The sequence below is a fragment of the Chiloscyllium punctatum genome, chromosome 8, assembly GCF_047496795.1.
Source record: "Chiloscyllium punctatum isolate Juve2018m chromosome 8, sChiPun1.3, whole genome shotgun sequence".
In the NCBI taxonomy this organism is placed as follows: domain Eukaryota; kingdom Metazoa; phylum Chordata; class Chondrichthyes; order Orectolobiformes; family Hemiscylliidae; genus Chiloscyllium; species Chiloscyllium punctatum.
Genome location: NC_092746.1, coordinates 30,225,792 through 30,250,485, shown reverse-complemented (window position 1 = coordinate 30,250,485; position 24,694 = coordinate 30,225,792). Strand labels below are relative to the sequence as shown.

General features: G+C 39.6%; 1 protein-coding gene across 3 annotated transcripts in view; it reads left to right on the top strand.

The window, feature by feature from the left end:
- The window catches only part of LOC140480447 (dynein axonemal heavy chain 11-like), a 445,469-nt gene that overhangs the window by 246,672 nt on the left and 174,103 nt on the right, over nt 1-24,694 (top strand). The window contains exons 52-55 of one of the 3 annotated variants that reach the window (XM_072575322.1): nt 260-422; nt 6,606-6,729; nt 9,464-9,606; nt 18,818-18,979. In XM_072575322.1, coding sequence (XP_072431423.1) covers nt 260-422; nt 6,606-6,729; nt 9,464-9,606; nt 18,818-18,979 — 592 coding nt within the window. Of the gene's footprint in view, nt 1-259; nt 423-6,605; nt 6,730-9,017; nt 9,088-9,463; nt 9,607-18,817; nt 18,980-23,739; nt 23,803-24,694 lie in introns of those variants that run through there. The other 2 variants (XM_072575320.1, XM_072575321.1) reach the window with 2 other exon arrangements.

Genomic DNA, 24,694 nt, shown 5'->3' with positions numbered 1-24,694 from the left:
AAGAGATTTAGAGGGAAATGGGCGAAGTGCAGGCAAAATGGTGCTAGTTCAGTTTCAGATTCCTGGTCAGCATGAAAGAGGTGCACCGAAGGATCTGTGTGATTCTGTGACTTCAATTACTCCTGGACAGCTGTAAGAAAAGAATGTTACCGGATTATTAGCTTAGTTCTGTCATCAGTTAGTTATTCTACAATTTACTTGAAAGTACTAGAATATATCTGTGACACAGAATTTTAAAGATTCCACTTCTTTATCTCAGGTGTCGGATAAATCGAATATTGGAGAGCAGCCGAGGATATGCTCTACTGGTGGGTGTTGGTGGCAGTGGGAAGCAGAGTTTATCTCGATTGGCTGCTTACATTAGTTCTCTAGAAATTTTCCAAATCACACTGAAGAAAGGCTATGGGATCTCAGATTTGAAGGTAAATATTTTGTCATTCGCAATTCTGCATTATTAAAAATGCTAATTTCCAATCGCTCTGTACTGATTTTCTGATAAATGTCCTGCATTGATCTTCTTGTCTCCACGTAAGTGCAAATGCTACTATAGATCCTGGCGAATGAAAAAGATACAAAGAATGACAAAGAGTCACACAACAGATGGCAAGAACTTATGAAAAGGGAATCGGCAAAGGAGCTCGTAGAGGCATCAAAACCAACAGCGGGAAAACTCAACATGATCAGGCCCCATGAATCCTGATGATGATATTGTCAGTGTAGATAAGGAAAAAGCAGGCATGTTAAGAAGTTACTTAACTTGATTTGGATATGTGAAAGATGGGTCACAGCTAATGAATTTGTTGGTACTTGTTTGAATATTCTAACTGGAGCATTGAGCAATTCTAGGTGCCACACTTTGAGAAGAATATATTGGCATGAGGATATGCAGCATAGTTTCATCAGAATGACAACAGGATGTTATGTAAAGAGATTCCACAAACTGGGGTTGTATTCCCTGGAATTTAGATGGTGTAATTAAAAAAAAAGAGCAAAATTAGGAAACACTTCTACAACAAAATTATGAAAACTTTGAACTTGCCTTCCGCAAAGACAGTTGATGTCAAATCAATTGTAAATTTTAAATCTATGTTTGGGGGATATTTGTTATTAAAAATGATTAAAGAATATTGGGTGAAGGTAGCAATTTGGGTGTAAGTTGTCGATCAGCCACATTATTATTAAATACAGTTGATTCTGATATAACACGATAGTCCCATTTCCGTGCGACCTCACATTATAAGAAAGTTGTGCAATATCCTCGCCATTTAAATTAATGTGGCATTATAGCCAATACAGTTAAGGGAAGTTCGTGTTCTGTGAGTAAAGGTCTAAATTCTTCTATCATATTAAAGCAATCCACATTGAAGAAGCACACATTATAGCAGAACAGACTGTAGTGGAACTGACAGGAGATAATAAATCACTGACCCCTGTTCCTATGTTTAGTAAATTTTATTAGATCTTGAACAAGCCAAACATACGTGTAATTTCATTGTAATCAAAAACTGTTATTGGCAGTTTTCCTTCAAAAGTCTTTGCTTTTGACCAGTGAAGGATGTTGAAGAGTTGAGGGCAAGTTAAATGGAGGCATTTCCTGTGAAGGATAATCAGAAGGGCTTTTGACCATAAGGAGAGGAAGAAAGTACATTACAGCATTGGGAATTCACAGCAAGAAACTTTTAAGTACCCTGCTTGCCTGCTGTTGGGGATGCAGAGGGAAGCAATAGGCAAAAAAGACAACTGTACCAAGAAATATCGCACTTAGGTATTTAAAGTCCTAGAATCAACTGCAAATCATGAACTAGGAGTGAGAGAGGAACTCATGAGAATTACAGTTGCAGCAAAGTGGTAATGAGTAAATTGTTGGGACAAAGGGCTGACAAGTCCCTGGGTCCTGATGGATTTCAGCCTGGAGTCATAAAAGATGTAGCTAGCGAAATAGTTAATTAGCTGTTTTAATTTCCTAAACTTGCCTACATTCCGGGGACATTCCATTTGATTGGGCTCCAGTGAATGTATTCAAAAAGGGATGGAAACAAAGTGCAAAAAAACATTGGAAAGTGTTAGAAACTGTTATTGAAGAGAATATGGCAAAGCACTGCTAAAGAGCACTTGAATTTCAAGAATGCATTTGATAAGCTGTCACATCCAGGGTCATTGTGGAAGATAAAAGCTCATAGAGTCATAGAGATGTACAGCATAGTGTAACATATTTGCATGAATAGCTATTTTCTAATCAACCTATTCAGTGATGTTATTACACACCTCTGGAGCAGATGGAACTTGAATCCCGGCCTCCTAGCTCACAGGCCAGGACACTATCACTGTACCACAAGAGCCCCTCACAACCACAATGTAGCACATTCCTGATGAAGGACTTATGCCCGAAACGTTGACTCTCCTCCTCCTTGGATGCTGCCTGACCCTGCTGTGCTTTTCCAGCGCCACACTTTTCAACTTTGATCTCCAGCATCTGCAGTCCTCGCTTTCCCTTACTAAAAGGAAGCAGAGAGTAGCAATAAATAGGTAATAAGTGATGTTGCAGGGACATCAACTATTTACATACAATAGAAATGTCTTGCATGATAGGACTAAAGGTATGGTTGTTAAATGTGTTATTGACACAAAGGTATCTAGGAAAGGAAGTTGTGGAGAGGATACAAGGAGGCTGTGAAAGGATATAAGTAGATTAAGTGAGTGGACAATGATGTGGCAAATGTAGTATAATATTGAAAAATGGGAAATGTTCATTTTAGCAAGATGAATAAAAAAGAAGCATACCACCTAAATGGTGAGAGGCATGAAAGATCTGGGTGACTTAGTGTATGAACAGGAAAACATGAGTATGCAAATAGGTAGGAAAACTAATGGAATATTATCCTTTATTGTGAGGGGAATTAATACAGATGAAGTGAGGTTATGCTTCAATTTTACAGGGTAGTGATGAGACAACATTTGGAGGATTGCATGTTTATTTAGCTAAGGGCATAAATATGTTGGAAGTGGTCCAGAGAACATTTCTAAACTAATACCTGGAATGAGTGGATCAACTTCTGACAGGGTAGTTGTGGAAAGAATGTTTCCTGTTGTAGGAAATAGAGAAATAGTGGTCATGTTTTGAAAGTGAGAGGTCACCAATTTAAAACAGATGAAAAACAGAGTTCTCAGAGGTTCACAAATCTTTGGAGTACATTTCCTCCAAAGGTTGTGCAGACATTAGATCATAGAATCCCTACAGTGTGGAAACATGCCATTTGGCCCAACAAGTCCAACAATTACAAGGCCAAAGCAAGAAATAAACAGGAATTATATTTTGTGTGTGGTGAACAGCCAAGAGAAGAAGCAAAAAAATGTTTCTAACTATGGGAGCACTTTGAAATGGCTTTATTCTGATTCAAAGGCAACATTTTCATCATTGTCGTAGGTTAAGGTGAACTATCAACACAAAATAATGACAAAGCCAGTGATTAAATTTTTAGGGAAGTCTCCTCCACTTATGGCATTAAATAGGTAATAAGTGATGTCGCAGGGACATCAACTATTTACATACAATAGAAATGTCTTGCATGATAGGACTAAAGGTATGGTTGTTAAATGTATTATTGACACAAAGGTATCTAGGAAAGAAAGTTGTGAAGAGGATACAAGGAGGCTGTGAAAGGATATAAGTAGATTAAGTGAGTGGACAATGATGTGGCAAATGTAGTATAATATTGAAAAATGGGAAATGTTCATTTTAGCGAGCAGAAGCGTTCGAAAGATTGACACAATGTTGAAGGAGAACCGAAATGTAAATCTTGCATCACAGATTTAGTTACAAGATCATCGGCAATACAAAATGGATTATCACCATCAGAGGGTGGGAGATTGAGAAGACAACACTCCTCTCTATTTTAGAAGGTGCAGCCAAACATCATAACAGATTGACCATAATAGAGTGAAATGCCACAAAGAGAGGAAAGAGACAACTGGGTCAAGAAATTTTTCTAAAAGCTACAAAGCACAAGTCATACCAGAGTATAGTCCAGGAGATGGCATGGATGAGGGATCCACAGAGATAAGCAGAGATGGAAAAAATACCACAGCAAACAAGAGATGTCTAGTAATGATGCTTACATCAGTGTGCAGTGTTAATGTCAGTGTCACTTAATTATGTAAAGAGAAATAGAATGGGGTTGAAGTGCTAACAGGGTCATAAGAGAATGTGTATACAGTAAGCTGTGAAGAAAGATGACCTTGGACTCCAGAAGCAAATTAAATAGTTAGACCCTACATGCATAACAAAAAAAGCTTTCTGAAAATCCAGAGCGGTCAGTAACCTCCTCCCACCTAGGCAAAAATGAGGACAGCAGATGCTGGAAATCAAAGTCTAGATTAGAGTGGTGCTGGAAAAGCACAGCAGATCAAGCAGCATCTGAGGAGCAGGAAGATCGACATTTCGGGCAAAAGCCCTTCATCAAGAATGAAGGCAAGGAGCGTCCAGGGTGGAGAGATAAGTGGGAGGGAGATAGGGTTGGGGAGAAGGCAGCAAAAAGTACAGTAGGTGGATGGGGGTGGGGATGAAGGTGATATTAGAAAATAGATGTCTTTTGAACCAGAGTCAAGCTAGCGATCTAAGGATGACTGGTATTTAGCCCACAACAGTCCTCCGCTCTATCACCTGAGCTATTGAAGGCACTGTCGAACCTCTTCCCACCTCCTCACTTCTCCCTGCTTTGTGACATTTAATGTTTTCCAAATTATCCAGTAGATTAATTCAGTTGGATCTTCGTTTCCTAAATCCATGACTTTCCAAAAGTTATGCTTCTTCAACCATTAACCAGTAGATCCGTGAAGTTTAGTTTGAGGCTTTTCCTGCAGATGATTTTAACCTTACTAGTTCAAATGCCCAACATCGTCAGACAGTGCACTTTAAAGAAATTATTTGTGAGTGTCCTCTAAATTTCCTACTGTAACTTTTCCACCTGTCCCATTGGGCCTGTTTATTTTCCGTAAGCTCTTATGAGATTCTGTAATACCTTTATAGCAAATTACTGCAGATGCTGGAATCTGTACTGAAAACAAAAAATGCTGGAAATTACAGCAGGTCAGACAGCATCCATGGAGAAAGAGCAACCTAACATTTTGTTAGCTTGCAGAATACTGGGTCAATGGAAAGACTTTTGGTAGTGTGGATGTGCAGAAGGATCTTAGAGTCCATATACATAGATCCCTGAAAGTTGCCACCCAGTTTGATAGTGCTGTTAAGAAGACATACAGTGTGTTAGATTTTATTAGTAGAGAGATTGAGTTCCAGAGCTGCAACTTGGAATATTGTGTACAGTTCTGGTCGCCCCATTACAGGAAGGATTTGGAAGCATTGGAAGAGGTGCAGAGGAGATTTACCAGGATGTTGCCTGGTCTGGAGGGAAGGTCTTATGAGGAAAGGCTGAGAGACTTGGGATTTGACAGAGATGTACAAGATGATCAGAAGATTAGATGGGGTAGACAGTGAAAGTCTTGACAAGATTTGTAGCTCAGGTTGAGGTTCTGGATGCCACAAATTGACATGACCCTCTCTCACTAGTATTCTTACGTACAGATAAGGAAGGACACCACTTCGACTGGGACAACACTTCCATCCTGGGACAAGCCAAACAGAGAGACACATGAGAATTCCTGGAAGCATGGCATTCCAACCGGAACTCTATCAACAAACACATTGAATTGGACTCCATTCACCATCCCCTGAAAAAAAGAACAAGAAATGACCACCACAGGAAATGACATCACCAACCCAAGGAAACCCAAACGTATAAATAGAAAGCAGGAAACATCAGCAGTGCTTCATCCGGAGGCTCACTGAAGATGTTACCTAGTATGGTGACGAAGTGTCTGAAAATGAACTTTTCAGCTCAGTAGCCAAACCTACATCTAGTGAAAATCTTTTTCCTATGATAATGACATCAGCTTGTACAAGAGTGCATAACTACAAATTGAGGGGTGATAGATTTAAGACAGATGTCAGAGGCAGATTCTTTACTCTGAGAGTGGTAAGGGCGTGGAATGCCCTGTCTGCCAATATAGTTAACTCAGGCACATTAGGGAGATTTAAACAGTCCTTGGATAAGCATATGGATGATAATGGGATAGTTCATATGTCAGTGCAACATCAAGGGCTGAAGGGCCTGAACTGCACTGAGTTCTTCTATCTTCTATGCTGTGCATGTTGGACAACTTATGTTTAATTTTCTGTAAGCTGACTCTCTGGCTATTAGAGCTTGTGCGTACTTTGAATTCATGATGAAGTATGTGAAGAAAGGTTAAGTTTCAATTTTTATCCCTTTTTCACACACTGGGCTGCAGCTGAGAAGGGGCAGGTGGCCACAGGCCTCTGCCAGTGATTCTGTGACCAGCTGGTGAGGGCAATGAAGGTCAATCTAATGTGCATCCCTTGTACAGCTATCTATCTCCCTGTTGGTTAGACCTAGCACTCTGTTTCACAACTTACTGCCTTTCAATTCTCAGTATCACAGCCTGCTGTGCCATTCTCTTATGGATTGTGGCATTGGGTAACTCCTTTTTTTTTGGTAACATTGTAACATTTCACCTTCTGTTCCATTTAGGTTGATCTTGCTAATTTGTACATCAAGACTGGAGCCAAAAACCTGCCAACAGTCTTTCTCCTGACAGATGCTAATGTTCCAGATGAACGTTTCCTGGTCCTGATCAACGATTTGCTGGCATCAGGTGAAGAAACTAATATTGTGGTGCAAGTTTGATTGTGCTATTGTGCTACAGTCAGGTTTTGCAAGGTGATGCTCCGCTTCTGACAGTGTTGGACAGTGTGGCTGCTACACCTTCGCGAAGTTTCTCTCTGAGAAACAGCCAAGGCTGTTAATCTTACAATGTGGGGAACTGTGGCAGTTTCAAACTGCTAAGCAAATGAGTGTGACTTTGTGAAAAGGCCAGTGAAGGGTGAATGATTTGTAGTTCAGAAAATAAACACTTTTTGTCCTCGTTTTAGCTTCACTGAATTGAAATTAAAGATTACCAAGCATTTATCTTGCTCTGCGTCACTCTTTTCCTGGAGTTGAGGACTGTAGACCTGTTTATTTGTCTACTTTATCTTTATTCAACGATCTTCAGATTTCTGACTTGTGAATGTCATCATCTAATCACTAATTCCTGATCTACCATCTTTACAACAGTAATTGTCCTCTACTAATGCATTCCATCTGATGCAATGTGCTTTTGAACATCCTAAAACCTTGAGAGGCATTATATAAATGCAAGTCTGTATTTCTTTTACTTTTTGTCCTTGATTTATCATTCTGAACAGAGCTGTGACATTTCCATTGAATGAGAGTGAGAGGAACCAATTGCATCCTTAGAAATTTGCAACCATTTAAAGCTAAGGCTTCTCTCTGAGATAAATGTTTGTATTCTGGTGCACACTTTACTTAAAATTGTACTCCTAACATATGACAACTTTATGTTCTGTGATATTCCTGACATAGAAAACACAGAATTTTACAGAACATCATTTCTTTAATTATAAATCTTCGTAAATATAGTTCTTATTTATCATATATTGAAAATAAGTTGGACTGGAGGTGGTTTGCTGCCAGGCCTCTTTAACTGGGTCAAATAGGAGTGTTACAAATATCTGAAATTATCGATTATTTTGTCATTTGTCTTTTCTCCCCCTGAAAAATGTCTTCCTGCCTAAAACTTCCCCATGACTTCACAAGGGTAAGAAAAAGATCAGGCCATTCAACTTCTGATATAGTTCCTAAGATTTCCAATTGAATAAAGTTTTGCATTATTTGCATATTTCCCCTCACACTTCTATGAATAACTTCTAGGACATCAAGGACGCTATCTAGGTGTATGTTGTTGATTTTAAATTATTTCCTATTGCTCTAGATGCTTTGAGTGGAGAGAGGCAGCAAACATTGCACATTTTAGTTTGACAGCAGCCGCCACCCCTGGTCATTATAAAGGTCAAGTTCCAGAGCAATTGAAGCAAATAAAGAGGTGCCCTGGAGCAATACCATAATGTGGCCTGGACTACCTTCCAACTAGACCACTGTCCTCAGGGGATGAAGCATAGCCCTCGAGCTGTTGCCCAATTTGATTGACCACTGGCTCCAATAGTGCCAGGCCTCTTTATGAGCACTACTGGGTCAGGAAGAAGAGCAGTACCTCCTGGACAAAGATATTTCCCAGGATTTCAGAGCAGGAAGGAATCGGTGTACTGAGGGGTGGGGTCAAGGATGCTGGTGTGATAGGCTTTCAAGGCCAGGCAGCAATTCACAAAGGGAGGGAGTCATCTAGGAGTGTTGCCCCTGATGTACAAAGGAAGTGTCCTCCCTCCCTCCTTACTAACTGAACAATGTTATTTCAAACAATGACCTTTTAAATCACATCTGCCCATGACAACAATGTGTTGTGATGCGGGCGGCGTTAAGTTTCTGTCAGTCAGTTGTAATCAACATCAGTTAGCTGTTCATTACTTTTCTTAAAATTGCGATCTGCCAACTGACTTTATTATGAGGGATTAGGTGGGGGTGGTGATAGGCGAGCCAACCTTCATATTTTCTGTGTACACTCTGTCTCACTGAAAATATGCTGTGTGGAGGTGCGGCAGTACAATACAGCTTACACATTTTATTGTTGGGCTTTCTGTTCTTAACCTGCTAACTCATAGTTTTCCATCCCTTGAAGGCAATACATAGCAAATCATTTGTGAGCATATATCAAAAACCCCAATCTATACCTCTGTATACTCTGAATTTATATTCTGGACATGACTCTCTGATTTAGCAGTGCAATGCAGTGAAATGGTTTTCCTCCCTTATTTTGTACCTCATTGGGCTGCCATCCTCACAGTCTGCATCAAGTTACAAATCAGAGGACTGAACTGGTAAAATTATTAACAAATTATGCTTAATGATACTATACCATATGCCATCACTAATCAGTGCCAACTGATTGCTATGATCATGCTGCATCGAGTGCACTGTGCAGATATATGGTTTTAGCAATGCATGAACTAGCTAGAGTTTTGTTGTTTGTGACTGACCTCATTTGTGGAGTTATAATGTAATGAAACTATTTCTTATGCTATGAGATGGAATTGCTATAAATAAATGTAGCTGGATGGTACTTTTAAATGTCATTTTGGAAGCACCCGAGAATTAACAAAATTGTAGATACAATTTTAATTGGCAGTTAACTTTTTTTAGTAAGTGGCCTTTTTACAGACTTTTTCCTTTAAACAAATGTAATTGTTATAAAGGGATTAGATTAATATCTGAGAAGAGAAGTAAAGTTTATTGTTGAAAATATTGTGATAATGTCGCTGCTTTTGAAGATCCAAGCATTATCTCCCCCCCAGAAAAATCAGCAAAAGTGTTATCTGTATTGCCATAGTTTTGATCAAATTCTGAGAATCAGAATCCTGATTTATTTTAAACAGGTGAAATTCCTGATCTGTTCAGTGAAGAAGAAGTTGACAACATCATTGGTGGTATACGTAATGAAGTCCGAAGCTTGGGACTGATGGATAGCAGAGAAAATTGCTGGAAGTTCTTTTTGAGCAGAGCACAGCAACAGCTTAAGGTATTTATGTTGCATGAAATAACTAACAACATCAGCAAGAAATTTTTCTTTTCTAAAGAAATAGGCATTTTTAAAACTGTAAACTAAGTGTAGGTTTTTGAATTGTGGGTCCTTTCTTGCCAGCTTAAATTGAAGAATTGACTCCTCATCCAGTTGGTAAAAACAATGACTGCAGATGCTGGAAACCAAATACTGGATTAGTGGTGCTGGAAGAGCACAGCAGTTCAGGCAGCATCCAACGAGCAGCGAAATCAACGTTTCGGGCAAAAGCCCTTCATCAGGAATAAAGGCAGTGAGCCTGAAGCATGGAGAGATAAGCTAGAGGAGGGTGGGGGTGGGGAGAGAGTAGCATAGAGTACAATGGGTGAGTGGGGGAGGAGATGAAGGTGATAGGTCAGGGAGGGGAGGGTGGAGTGGATAGGTGGAAAAGAAGATAGGCAGGTCGGACAAGTCAAGGAGACAGTAACTGAGCTGGAAGTTTGAAACTAGTGTGAGGTGGGGGAACGGGAAATGAGGAAGCTGTTGAAGTCCACATTGATGCCCTGGGGTTGAAGTGTTCCGAGGCGGAAGATGAGGCGTTCTTCCTCCAGGCGTCTGGTGGTGAGGGAGCGACAGTGAAGGAGGCCCAGGACCTCCATGTCCTCGGCAGAGTGGGAGGGGGAGTTGAAATGTTGGGCCACGGGGCGGTTTGGTTGATTGGTGCGGGTGTCCCAGAGATGTTCCCTAAAGCGCTCTGCTAGGAGGCGCCCAGTCTCCCCAATGTAGAGGAGACCACATCGGGAGTCCTCATCCAGTTGCCTAGTTTTGTTCTCTTGCAGTTTAGCTGGGGTCCCAGTACAGTAATGAGTCTGTCAAATCTTTCACCACAACTTGTTGCCATCCATCAAATGGAAAGTAGAAACATGATATTTTTGGCAATTAAAAGAAACTGCTATGGTGGAATTGTAATGAATTTACCACCAGGACTGATAACTCAAGACATGCAGCTTTTTTTGTGAAAATATCTAACATGAGATGCAAATTACAAGTAAGGTAATGCATGTGGGTGGAATGCAATAGTAAAGCAACAGCTAAGAGCAGGGGTTAATTTCTCATGGAGTGCTTGATCCCAGCAGTGCTATCAACAGTGATGCTAAAAGAATCAAGTGGGGGGGATAAAAAAGTAAAGTTGCCATTGTCTAATGAGACCACAGGGCTGCTTGCTCATGAGAGAGAGAGACGACTGGTGCTGGTTTAACCTAAGGTTCACCACAAGTCTGGTGGGAGAAGAGGTTGAGAAGGAGAGTTCTTCATGGTAACTTTAACCAGTTCAGGAATTGAACCCACATTGTTGGTGTCAGTCTGCATTTGAAACCACCCGACCAGCAAAATGAGAATCCAGTAAACTTGTCCATAGAATCAAGCATACACACCACCTAGTGGCCACTCTGTGAGAATCAGTAAAGATCTGTGACCGGGAGCAGCTTAAGAAATACCGAATAATTTGATTTGGTTGTTGGAGGAAAGAAAATTTAAAAGCAGGGAAAGTAAGCCTCTGAAATGTTTTTCTGTGCAGAAAAATCTGTCAATTTCTTCAAATTTGGTTTGAAGGCTTCTTATGCTTTGAATTGTTTGAATTTGAGAGCAGAATCCCAGATACAGATTTACATTGAGAAAGGAAACAGAATGTTGTGAATTGGGAATCCAGTGTGAATGTAGCATAACAATGGCCACTGTGTAGAAACATTAAAGACTCTCAACAACTGACTCAAACCCACCTTTTTAAGTTAAAATGTTAAAATATCTGAAAACATATTATTTAAAAAAACTCACCTCAAATCCATCACTTCCAAAATGCTGGGATGAGGCTGGTGATCACACTAGACCTAAGGGATGAACATTTAGTGAGATCAATTGAGGGGTCTCCTCACTGCCATTAAGCAAAGTTTTTATTTTTAACTAGGGTCACACTGGCTTCCTAGTTCTTTGGAATTCTGACATATGAAAGGAATTAGGACGAGTTGTATTCATTATGAAAGTGCTTTAAAAAATGACTGTGGCCCAAAAAGAGCAGAATGGTTTCCTTCAGGCCACACGCTTCCCAATAAACATCTTTACTATCTCCCCCAACATATTCATTGACATAAATCCCCACCTTCACAATGTCTTCCCCCCCTCTCCATTTTCCAACCTGTCTTTGATAATCACGATCTCGCTTCAAGTCTGATCACTAACCCAGACTGACTCTCACCACATGCCTTGGTCCCACCCCTTGTTGTATAAGGCAATGGGTCTGAAATAATGCTGGAGCTGCATTATGCTCTGACTATTCTGATGATGTCACATGTTATTTGAGCGAGGAATCAGATAGTCTTGCATGAAGTCCTGATGGAACCAGCTCTGGCTCCTGTTTGTTTTTGTATTTTTTGTAATCTTTCAAGGCATGTGGGCATCACTGGCTGGACCAGTGTTTATTGTCCATCCCTAGTTGCTCTTGAGAAGAGTGACCTGCCTCCTTGAGCCACTGCAGGCTGTTTGCTAATTATGCTTGACTAGTCAATGTAACTTTTACTTATTTCTATAATGTAATAAACTAAATCTTGCTGTTAAGCCCCTTTTGTGAAGACACAATCGTCATTTGTCCTTTATTACTGCTAATGAGCTATACACTTAGGTTCAAAAAGGAGGAGAGAAAGTCTCTTTCTGTGCAGTGGTAGTGTGCCTACCTCTGGACCAAGAAGCCTGGATTTAACTTGCACTTGCTCCAGAGATGCATAATAACATCTATGAACAGGTTGATAATTCTAGAAAGGAGAAAAGCAAAGCCTTTTGTGGGGTAGTAGACGAGGATGCTTGGGTTCAAGTCCGACGTACTCATGAAGTGATTCACATAATAACACATCTGAACATGTTGCGTCAAAATTTCTACTTCTGTATGACTGACTCATTGGTGGTTTGCTCTCTTGTAGAGCAATGGTAGTTGCCTTATCATAAGCCCTGGGTTCAAGTCCCCCTGTTCCAGATGTGTCATAATGTCATAGAATCATAGAGATGTACAGCATGGAAACAGACCCTTCGGTCCAACCTGTCCATGCCGACCAGATATCCCAACCCAATCTAGTCCCACCTGCCAGCACCCGGCCCATATCCCTCCAAACCCTTCCTATTCATATACCCATCCATATACCCTCTTAAATGTTGCAATTGTACCAGCCTCCACCACATCCTCTGGCAGCTCATTCCATACACGTACCACTCTCTGTGTGAAAAAGTTGCCTCTTCGGTCTCTTTTATATCTTTCCTCTCTCACCCTAAACCTATGCCCTCTAGTTCTGGACTCCCCGACCCCAGGGAAAAGACTTTGCCGATTTATCCTATCCATGCCTCTCATAATTTTGTAAACCTCTATAAGGTCACCCCTCAGCCTCGACGTTCCAGGGAAAACAGCCCCAGCCTGTTCAGCCTCTCCCTCTAGCTCAGATCCTCCAACCCTGGCAACATCCTTGTAAATCTTTTCTGAACCCTTTCTGGTCTCCGATAGGACAGAGACCAGAATTGCACGCAATATTCCAACAGTGGCCTAACCAATGTCCTGTACATCCCCAACATGACCTCCCAACTCCTGTACTCAATACTCTGACCAGTAAAGGAAAGCATACCAAACACCTTCTTCACTATCCTATCTACCTGCAACTCCACTTTCAAGGAGCTATGAACCTGCACTCCAAGGTCTCTTTGTTCAGCAACACTCCCTAGGACCTTACCATTAAGTGTATAAGTCCTGCTAAGATTTGCTTTCCCAAAATGCAGTACCTCGCATTTATCTGAATTAAACTCCATCTGCCACTCCTCAGCCAGATTGATTGAAAATATTAAGACAGGGAATTTGGACACAGAACCATATTCCAGTGACAAGCCATGACTGGCCGGTATTGTAACATACTACTCCATTCCATTCTGGTGACTCAATAGTGCCCTATTTCTGTCCTGAATCTGTGACTGAGTCTCCAGTATCTACTTAATCTTCCAAAACCCCGCCAGTCATGCTGTTTCAATGCATTTTTCTTTCCCTCCACCCCCTTCCATCTCCCATTGCAATCTCACTTTACTCTTGATACAGTTTCTTCCCTGATGTCTAATTCTGTTCAGACTGAGTATTGTTTTTGGCTCGCTATATAAAAAGACAAAAGGCACTCATTTGGTCCTTAATCATTGTGACTTTTATTCATTTATTTATGCAATGCAGGCATCCCTGGTTAGGCCAGCATTTATTCATCTGGAGAAGATTGTGGTGAGCAGGTATCTTGAATTACTGCAGTCCATGTGGTTAAGAAACATTCAATGCTGTTCGGAAGGGAGTCCCCGGATTTTGACCTCACAACATTGGAGAATGGCAATATAGTTACAAGTCAGGATAGTGTGTGACTTGGTGCAGAACTTCCACACAGTAGTGTTTCCATGCATCTGCTGTCCTTTGTCCTTCTAGGCAGTAAAGGTCATGAGTTTGGAGATTGCTGTCAAAGGAGCCTTGGTAAATTGCTGCAGTATATCTTATAGATGGTATATGCTGTTGTCACATGCATTGATGTTGGAGGGAATGAATGTTTAAGGTAGTGGATGCACTGCATTGTCCTGGATGGTGTTGAACCTCTTGAGTGTTATTGGAGTTGCATTCATCCAGACAAGTAGAGAGTATTCCATTATATTGACTGAGGCTTTGTTGATGTTGGACAGGCAATAGGGAGTGGGTAGGTGGTTTGTTTGCTCCAGAATTACCAGCTTTTGACATGCACTTGTAGCCACACTAATCCAGTTCAATTTTGGTCACACTCAGAAGATTGATACTGGGGGACTCAAGCTATGCTTAGGAAAATAATGTAGTCCAGAATAATGTTCTTAATAACTTTGTACCAATCACAATATAACCTTGTTTCCATGATTTCCAACTGCAGTACAACCTGTTATTAAATTCTGTACAACATAAACCCTGCATACTCAATTTTTAATGTTAAAGAAAAATTGCTTCTTCTGTTACAGTCCCCAAAGTCAATATTTATTTATTTACCCAAATTATTTGCAGCTAAAACATATAATTTTCTACTTCAGCTTTGTCTTTCAATAAAGAGTATGGTTTTGCATTTCAAGTGTTAGAGCTTCACTCTTCATTCCTTTTATATTACTCTGTTATCTGCATAGCTGTTAAAGGCACTCAATTGCTTCCAGACAGATATCAGTTTGTATGCTGGAAGAGAGTGCCCTTACTCTAACAGATTGCCAAACTCAACAAGTTTAGATCCTATGTTGACTGTTCCTGTGCAACCTGGTTGGAGCATCTTCAGAGCTCAGTGTACCCAATAAGAAAAGTTGTATTCACTACTTTGGGAATGGTTCTGTAGTTTGTTTGGGACTAGGCCCTGAAACTGACATATGCAGTCATGTTTTGGGCACATTGCAAGGCAGCTGCAGTTTCCAAGGTGTGAACATGAGAGTAGGTGTGGTATATGAGTATGTGAAAAGAAAAGGATTAGCAAAGGCAACTGTCAATCCTGTACAAGCACAGAGAGGTGAATTTATGATGAAAAACAGAAATGGCAGTGAAGCTAATCTTCACCTATCTTCACAGAATCTTCACAGAAGAAAACACAACAAATCTGCCTGAAATAATTAACATGCAAGGATCTGGTTAAAGTGTGGAATTGCAAAAAATTAATACCAGTAATTTTTTTAAAAAACAATTAGTCGTGATACAAAAATCAATGCGACTAAAAGTTGTCAAATTCCCAGGTTCCAATGATCTTCACATTCTAGGGTTGAAAGTGATGGTTACAGATGTGTGGTGGATGTATTGGTGTTCATCTTTCAAAGTTATATTAATTCTGCAATGGTGCTTGCATGTTGGAAGATTACAAATGTAATCCAGCTATTTAAGAAAAGAGAGAGATAAAGTTACAGCTTATTCTAGTTAATGAGAGGAGGGCTCATTTGAAAGGATATTTTTTTTAAAATCAAAAGGAAATAAGAGAGCAGAGGTGCAGTGTAATGAAACGGCAAATGCTAATCAAAGTGTGACAAGGGGCAGAAAATATAAACTAAAGAGGAAGCAGAAATTAAAACCAAATAAGTAATAATGATAAGCAATCAGAATGTAGGACTGTTTATCCTAATGCGTGCAGCATTTGTAACAAGGTAAATGATTCCACAATTAGAAATAAATGAAATGGCTTAATAGCTATTTCAAAGATGTTGTTATAAGATGACCAAAAATAGGAGGTGAACATTCAAGGGTTTTTTGACATTTCAAAAAATAGGCAAAAAGTCAAAGAAGGTTGAGGAGAGTGGGCATGTTGTGAGTAATGATGCAATAGATTGTGATGTGGATTCAGTTTGGATGCAAATAAGGAACAAAAAGGGAAAGAAATCACAGTTGGAAGTCATCTATAGTCCACTGAAGAATTGCTTCACTGTATAGACAACAATAGTATCCCAAAGGTATCTGATAAATACAAAGAAAGGTCTTGTAACAGTCTCTATCATGAGAATCAAAGAATTTGACAAACTAATGGTTCTGAAGACCTTATGTCTTGCATCCAGGATGCTGCCTGAACTGCTGTGCTCTTCCAGCACCACTAATCCAGTATTTTAAAAGAGGTGGCTGAACGTATGTTGAAAGCATTGGTTGAAATATTCCAGAACTCACTCAATTCCGGAGGGTTCCCACATGATGCCCCTGTTTGTAAAAAAAAAGAGAGGGAGACAAAAACTAACCAAGTTAGTCCACACTCTGTCACTGGGGAAAAACTTGAGTTCATTATTAAAGAAATAGCTGCACATTTGGGCGGCACGGTGGCACAGTGGTTAGCACTGCTGCCTCACAGCGCCTGAGACCCGGGTTCAATTCCCGCCTCAGGCGACTGACTGTGTGGAGTTTGCACGTTCTCCCCGTGTCTGCGTGGGTTTCCTCCGGGTGCTCTGGTTTCCTCCCACAGTCCAAAGATGTGCAGGCCAGGTGAATTGGCCACGCTAAATTGCCCATAGTGTTAGGTAAGGGGTAAATGTAGATGTAGGGGTATGGGTGGGTTACGCTTCGGCGGGGCGGTGTGGACTTGTTGGGCCGAAGGGCCTGTTTCCACACTGTAAGTAATCTAATCTAAAGTAATCTAATCTAATCTAATTTGGAAAAGCTTAAAACAAACAGAGTTAACATGGGTTTATGAAATGGAACTCAAATTTGACAGGTTTGATAGTGTCCTTTTAGGATATAATAAGCAGAACTGATAAAGGGAAACAAGTAGATGTAGAGCATTTGGATTCCAGAAGGCATTCAGTAAGTTGCCACATAAAAAGTTATTGCAAAACTCATGGTGTTGGAGGTATTACCATGGATTGTTGATTGGTTAACATACAGAAAGCAGTCAGGATTAATGGATCTTTTCAGGCTGGAAAGACATAACTAGAGGAGTGACACGGGGATCCATACAAAATCCTCAATTAATATCTATGTGAATATCTTCGAGGAAGGACAGAGTGTGATATATCCAATTTTGCTGATGTTACTAGGTGAGACATAAGGAGGGACATAAGGATTCTGCAAGGACAGATAGAATGGTTGAGTGACAAAAACTTGGCAGCTGAAGTTTAACATAGGATATTGTGCAGCCATGCACTTTGATAGAAAGAATCAGAAGGCAAACTATTGTTTAAAAGGAGAGAGATTCCAAAAAATTGAAGTACAGAGGAATTTAGTTGTTCTTGTGTATAGAACACAAAATGTTAGCATGCAAGTTCGGTTAGTAATTAAAAGAACAAATTAAATTGTGGACTTTACTGCTAGGGAGATGGAGTTTAAAAATAGGAAAGTCTGGTTCCAAATTTACATGGTGTTGGTGAAGCTGCACCTAGAATGCTGTGTTTAGAAAAGGATGTGCTGTCATTGGAGGCGGTTCTAAATAGATTCGGGAGGCTGATTCCTGGGATAAAGGAGTTGACTTATCAAGAATGGCTAAACAGGATGGGTCTTTATTCATTAAAATTTAGAAGAAATGGCCAAATTGAAGTATACCAGATTCTGAGTGAGCTTGACAAGCTAGATAGGCAAAAGTGAGGACTGCAGATGCTGGAAACCAGAGTTTCGATCAGAGTGGTGCTGGAAAAGCACAGCAGGTCAGGCAGCATCCAAGGAGCAGGAAAATCGATGTTTCGGGCAAAAGCTCTTCATCCCTTGACAAGCTAGATGTTGAGAAGTTGTTTCCATGAGGGGGAGGATCTCAAACTGGAATATATAGTTGTGAATAAGGGACATTTATTTAGAACTGATATGCAAAGGAATTTCTTCTCCCAAAAAGGTAGTGAATGTCTGAAGTTCTCTACCCCAGAGACAGAGTTGTGGAGACTACATCCCTGAGCATATTTAAAGAGGAGGTAGATGTATTCTTTTAATATCAAGGAGTTGGGGGCTGAGAGGTGTTGGCACAAAAGAGGGGTTGGGTTAGAGAATGGCAAAGCAGGCTGTATGGTTTACACCTGTCCTGTTTCTTTGGTTCTTATGTACAGACTTGTTAGGTCTGATTCTGGATTAGTGGTGCTGGAAGAGCACAGCAGTTCAGGCAGCATCCAAGTAGCTTCGAAATCGACGTTTCGGGCAAAAGCCCTTCATCAGGAATTTGCCCGAAACGCCGATTTCGAAGCTACTTGGATGCTGCCTGAACTGCTGTGCTCTTCCAGCACCACTAATCCAGAATCTGGTTTCCAACATCTGCAGTCATTGTTTTTACCTTGTTAGGTCTGATGTTAATATGCTAGAATATTGCCAGTGTCATAGATCACACAGAGAATCGACCCCAAAGTAAATTGCTGGAAATTTGACCTGTGGATCTATGGGGCAACATTGTCAACATGACTGAAATAACTTTTTTTTGAAGATAAATAATTGTTCAGAATTAACTTTAAAAAGTGTGTGGAGAAATTACATTTCATTCAATATGTTGTTCCACTTTAAGGATATTTTAATGCTTTGAATAATTTAAGAACACTTTGATTTTTAGTCCATTCAGAGTGGAACAGCCATTTATTAATGTAAATTTAATCCAATTCTTATGTTGGTAAGTGGCTCCTCAGCTGAACTTATTAGAATTCTGATTCACTAATAAACTTCTCGTGTGATCATAATTCGCCCTGAGTACTTGCTTTGATCAAGGCTATTATATGGTTATGCTTTTAATCTCCTCTCCTGCAGGTTGTTCTCTGTTTCTCCCCAGTTGGTTCAACCTTGCGCGTGAGAGCCCGGAAGTTCCCAGCCATAGTTAACTGCACAGCTATTGACTGGTTTCATGAGTGGCCACAGGAGGCCCTAGTGTCTGTCAGCAGGAGATTCATTGAGGAGATTGAGGGGATTAAGGTGCGTATCTTATCAGTGTCAGTCAAAGTTAATGTGCAGAAATGCATCAATGTATGCGTCTTCAAAGACATTCTTGGCACATAGTTTTATATGATAATGAGCATTCAAAGATAAGATTCTTTGTATTAAATAGTCAGACAAAGTTTTAATATTCTGTTAAATGAGAAATACTTCAAAATTCCCATTATGGTGAATTACAGGGCTATGATATATATTGTGCTGTTCTCTGTGGAATAATTTTCAATCAATAATTTGACATACAGCATTCAGCAATCACTAAGACCAACATAATTTGGACATTTACTAAAAAGTAAGTTTTGCAGTTTCACAATTTTATTACTTACAGTGGCGATGATCTTTTTAGCAATTTTATTTTCAGTTTTGATCAGAATATCAATACTAGTAATATAAAATTGATTGGAGATATAATTGATAGAAATTACTGAAAAACCATATTTAATTTGCTCTGTGGCAATCCAGATGTAAAGTGTTACATCAGGTGATTTAAAACTAATATTAATGTTTCACCTATTAATATTAATAATATTGTAATCGTGGAAGTTATGCTTCAAGTGTTTTCTAAACATTACCCAGAAATCAGTTGGAGATGCAACAAAGTTAATTCAAATACTTAGGCCAGTTAGCCTTGGGCTTGAGTGGGGGATTTAAAATTAAATAAAGGCATTATTTGCATTGATTTTTGCATTTCCAATGATTTTACATGTAGCAGCTTCATATGTCTTTATGTTCAATAGATCAGTATGTGAATTTCTCTTAATTTAAAAAACAGAGTGTATGAACTGAATTGCACCCAAAATGACTCCAATCAGACCAATAGCTGATCCAGAGCAATTCTGTTAGCCCAAAAAGCACTATTCACAGCTGAGTAAGCAACTGAGAAGTTGGGGGAGAGAGAACTGTAAGACTCTGATGTAACCTGATGGCCATAGCTAGGAGTCAGTGGGTGATGCGGAGAGGAAATTCAGAGCGCTACTGTTCTTCTTGACTCCAAAATAGGAGAGATTAAATGAATTGAAACTTGCCCTCTCGACCGTGTTGATGCAGCATCCTTTCAGATCAATTGGATTGGCTGCTGATTGCCTGAAAAAGCTGATTACAGTGTGGATGTCACATGCATTATTCAGTTGTAAACTTTTTTTTGGTAAAAATGACCTGGATTGGTTGCATTGGCATCAATTTGCATTTGCAATGGGCATATGTAGGTTTCAAGCATGAATCTTAAGTGTCTATTGAGATGCCCAATCTATTATAACAAGTAGTGGACACCCAGTACATGATAAGCACATGCATGATATCCATTGTACTGATCCCTCAGTTGCATGTTCTACACCTGTAAGTCAAACATAGCATGATGAAATTTAAAGGCTATTCTGTTGAAATATAGTTGTTTTGAATAACAGCCTAAGGGCTTCATGTGGTTAGCTAAACAAAAGAACAGAATTGTACTATATGCACATTTACCACTTTTTAATGTTTTCAAGCTCCATTTGAAGTCTGAAGAAGTTAATTATAGGCTTTAAATGATCATATAGCAATCAGAAGCTCATGTTCTGTATTGTGTTAACTACTAATTGTAATACAACGTGATAATTCTATTATTGTTAATGCCTGGGTTTTCTGTGAAATCCCCAGAAGGAGAATTTGAAATTATTCAACCAGGAAGACAATTTAGAGCTTTCTTTTATCTGATGATCTGAATCATGCGTGAGGATTTAGCAGGATTCTGTATCAGTACCAGGAGAATCAGAATGTGTTTTTATCTTTTGCAATTCTATTATATTCATAACTTCAAACTTTGCATTGATTTATGGCATATCTCATGAGTCCATATCTTAGGAGAACTTTGATAATTCATGCAGCTCCAGCAATATTTAGAATTACTTCAAAAATTGGTGGATGTAGCATAAAATCAAGCTATTAAGATCTTATTGCAAAAAATTAATGAACTGAAACAGTTTATTGTACTATTCAGAACAAGTTCTGTTCTTCTGAACATTTTGACATACTTCGCAAACATAGTGCAACTTCAGTTCCATTATATGTAATCAACACTATTACAACAAATCACAGTATGCTATTTTCAATTAGTCATGTCATGATTTCAAGATATTTTACATAATTAAAATATTAACTATCCAAACTGTTAACATTTTTACAAATTACTACTGTGTTATAAATACAATTTTGTAAAGCTGAAGGAAAATACTATAGATCTTTTCTCTTGAGGGTCTTTGTTTACCCAAAATCAGTTGACTTCATTTGGCAAAATATGTTACAATCTGGCTTGATTTTATTGACAGTGTCTTCTTCAAAATATATATCTCTTTTTATTCATTAATGAACTCTAACAGATAATTAAATTAAACTACTGGCAGCAGAAACAAAATGTCTGAGTGAGAATTTACTTTCAGTGAAATTTAAAAGCACTCTAAGACGATGATTTCATCTTGGAAATCCCAAAAATACAACGATTGATGCCTCTTTTGACATAAAACAAGGGCATTAGTTGCATGCTTCACTGCACTATGCTCACCGACAAATGCAAAGAGGATGGTGTTGAAAAAATCTTAGCGATCAATCATTGGCGGACAAATAATTTATGCTAATGAAATTACAATAATTAGTAGTCACACAATGACCCTTTGAGAAGCCACAGCTGTTAAAGTCAGGAAGTGCTGTCACCACTGAGCTTATCTGAACAGACGGGACAAATTGTGAATGAAGGATAGAGCAGTCATCAAAGAGTTCTGTTCTGGGGCGATTATCGTTATCTGAAAGCAGTGTGAATTACTACCAGCTGCTCTCTGACTGACTGTGTCCTCCATGCTGTGCTGTTTTGTTAAGTTAATAGCAACTGCTGATTCTCCCCTTGAGATATGTCTTCTCAAAGCAGTTTTAGTGCTATGAAGATACAGGTTTAGCAAATTGGTTTCCGGCACAAGTGTTTTAATTTGGGTGTAGTTCTCATAACGAAGATTGAATTAATGTATTGTAATGGTATGTGGAGTCATTTTTACAGAGCTTGAGAAACTTTGAGAAACAAATATTGAACTTTAATCAGGTAAGTCACCTTTATTCTAAACCTTCAAGAACTTCACAAAGGACATGATAAAGGCATTTCCAGTCAAGTCACTCTGTAAACAGCCCATCACTGGCTTGGAGATTGGGCCAAATATGGGTGAATTATCTATTGACTAGTTAACCAGTAGCCTGACACGGCACACTGATGGCTGATGTGATTTTAATCTCAACTCTACATACTGCATATCCTTGATAATCTTTCATCCCTTTGGTAATCAAGAATCCCTTTCCTGATGAAGTTAAAAATCACACAGCACCAGGTTATAGTCCAACAGGTTTATTTGGATGCACTAGCTTTCGGAATACTGCTCCTTCTTCAAGTGTTTGTGGAGGATAAGATTGTAAGACACAAAATTTATAGCAAAAGTTAACAGTGTGATGTAACTGAAATTACATATTGAAGAACTCCTGAATTGATTGTTAAGTCTCTCACCTTTTAGAATGACCATATTGGTTTCAGTTCTTTCATATGTAACTCCCAGAACTTTGTTAAAGTTACATTCTCAAGTGAACTTTACCAATAGGTGCCAAATAAACCTGTTGGGCTATGACCTGGTGTTGTGTGATTTTTAACTTTGTACACCGCCATCCAACACCGGAGCTCCAAATCATTTCCTGATGAAGGGCTTATGTCCGAAATGTCGACTCTCCTGTTCCTTGGATGCTGTCTGACCTGCTGTGCTTTCCCAGCGCGACCCTTTTCGACTCTGATTCTCTAGTATCTGCACCGTCACTTTCTCCAAGAATCACTGTGGCTCTACCTTAAAAATAAGTAAAGATTCTGCACCCACTGCCTTTTGAAGATGGGAATTGCAAAGACCCTCAACCCTCAAAAATGGTTTCATCTCTGTTTTAAATGGACAACTCCTAATTTTTAAACTATGATCTCTGTTTTTGGGTTCTCTCAAAAGAGGAATTGTCCTTTTAACATCCACCCAGTCAAGTCTCCTCAGGATCTTATCTGTTTCAAATAATTAACCTCTGACTCTTCTAAACTGCAGAGGACATAGACCTAGCCTGTCTAATCTTTCCTCAAAGATAATCTGCCCATTACTTTAATAAACCTTCCAATGCATTGAACATCCTTCTGTTAGTACGGTAACCAGAATGTTACACAGTACTCCAGTTGCAGTCTTATCAATGCCCTGTATAACTGAAGCATAACTTCTCTCCTCTTGCATTCAGTTCCCCTCACAATAAAACATAATATCCTATGAGCTTTCCTGATTGCTTCCAATCCCTGCACACCAACATTCTACAGTGTATGCACCAGAACTCCCAGATCTCTCCGCATCTCAGAGCTCTGCATCCTCTCACCCTTTACATGATATGCTTTTCATTCTTACTGCCAAAATGTACAATTTGAAATTTTGTACTCCATTTGCCAGAGCTCTGCCCACTCGGTTAACCTATCTATATCCCTTAATTGAGCATCACTTGAAAGAATTACTGAGGGCATGAATGACACAGATGTGCTCTAGGTTGGGAATGTAATATTCATCCGTGAATGTGACTCAGGTGTTCAGTTGGTGAATGAGCTGGCCAAGACCTGAAGTGCATGTCTGCCAGATGATAGCAGGTGGTCAGAGAATCAGCAAAAGTGAAAAACCTACTTGATGTTGTCCTCACCAACCTCCTTTTACAGATACATAGATCCATACCTGGATTGGTTTGAAAGTCATCAAGGTGCAATCCTGTGAAGATGAAGACCCTTCTTCATGGTGAGGATGCCCGTGAGCATGTGGTTTGGCCCTACCACATTGCTGAATTAAAAGGGTTCAGAGTAGATTTAGCAGTTCAAAACGTTGTGAGATGTTGTGGACTACAAACAGCAGAACTGTGCTACAGCATCATCTGTAAACATGACCTGATGGGTTCTTCACTTTCCTATTGACATCAGGAATGTGGGTCCAGCTCTGCCTGTGAGAAATGTAGCAGAGTGAACCAGAGTGAACCCTGACATTACTAAAAAAATTAGATGTCCACCTGATAAAGTTGCATACTCCTCTACATGCATGCTAAACAGCAGGAGTAACATTCTGCAGTCCTATTTCATTAGTCATTAGTGGGTTGGATTATTTAACAAGTAACAAAAAGGAGGGTCCATACATATTCCCATCGTCAATGATAGCAGAGCTAAGTAGATGAGTGTAAATGATAAGACTGGAGCATTTGTGATCATGGTCAAGCAGAAGTGCTGAATGGGTGATCCATCTTGGCTTTCGTCTAAGGTCTGTACCAGTCTGCATCCAATTCCATTCACTTCAAGTCACGAAATATTGTGATTCCTAATAACATCCTGGCAGTAGTAATGAAGCTATGTGCTCTGGAGCCAACTGCTCTAACTATGTGATAAATTGCCTAGTTGCGTCTTGTTCACAAAGGACAGCATATTTCCAATCTGTTCAAATGCACTCTATCAGTTATTATGTACAGTCTTCAGTATTATGATCGAAACTGTTGTTATCAAGTGGTACACCAGAACCACTTGGCTGCAGGATGCCATATAGCCTTGTGTCCAAATAGAATTTTAAAGGGAAGGTGAGAATATTTCAACACTATTATCCCCTTGAGAATGATCACTAAACTTAGTGATCTCCTTCTAAGCCCCAC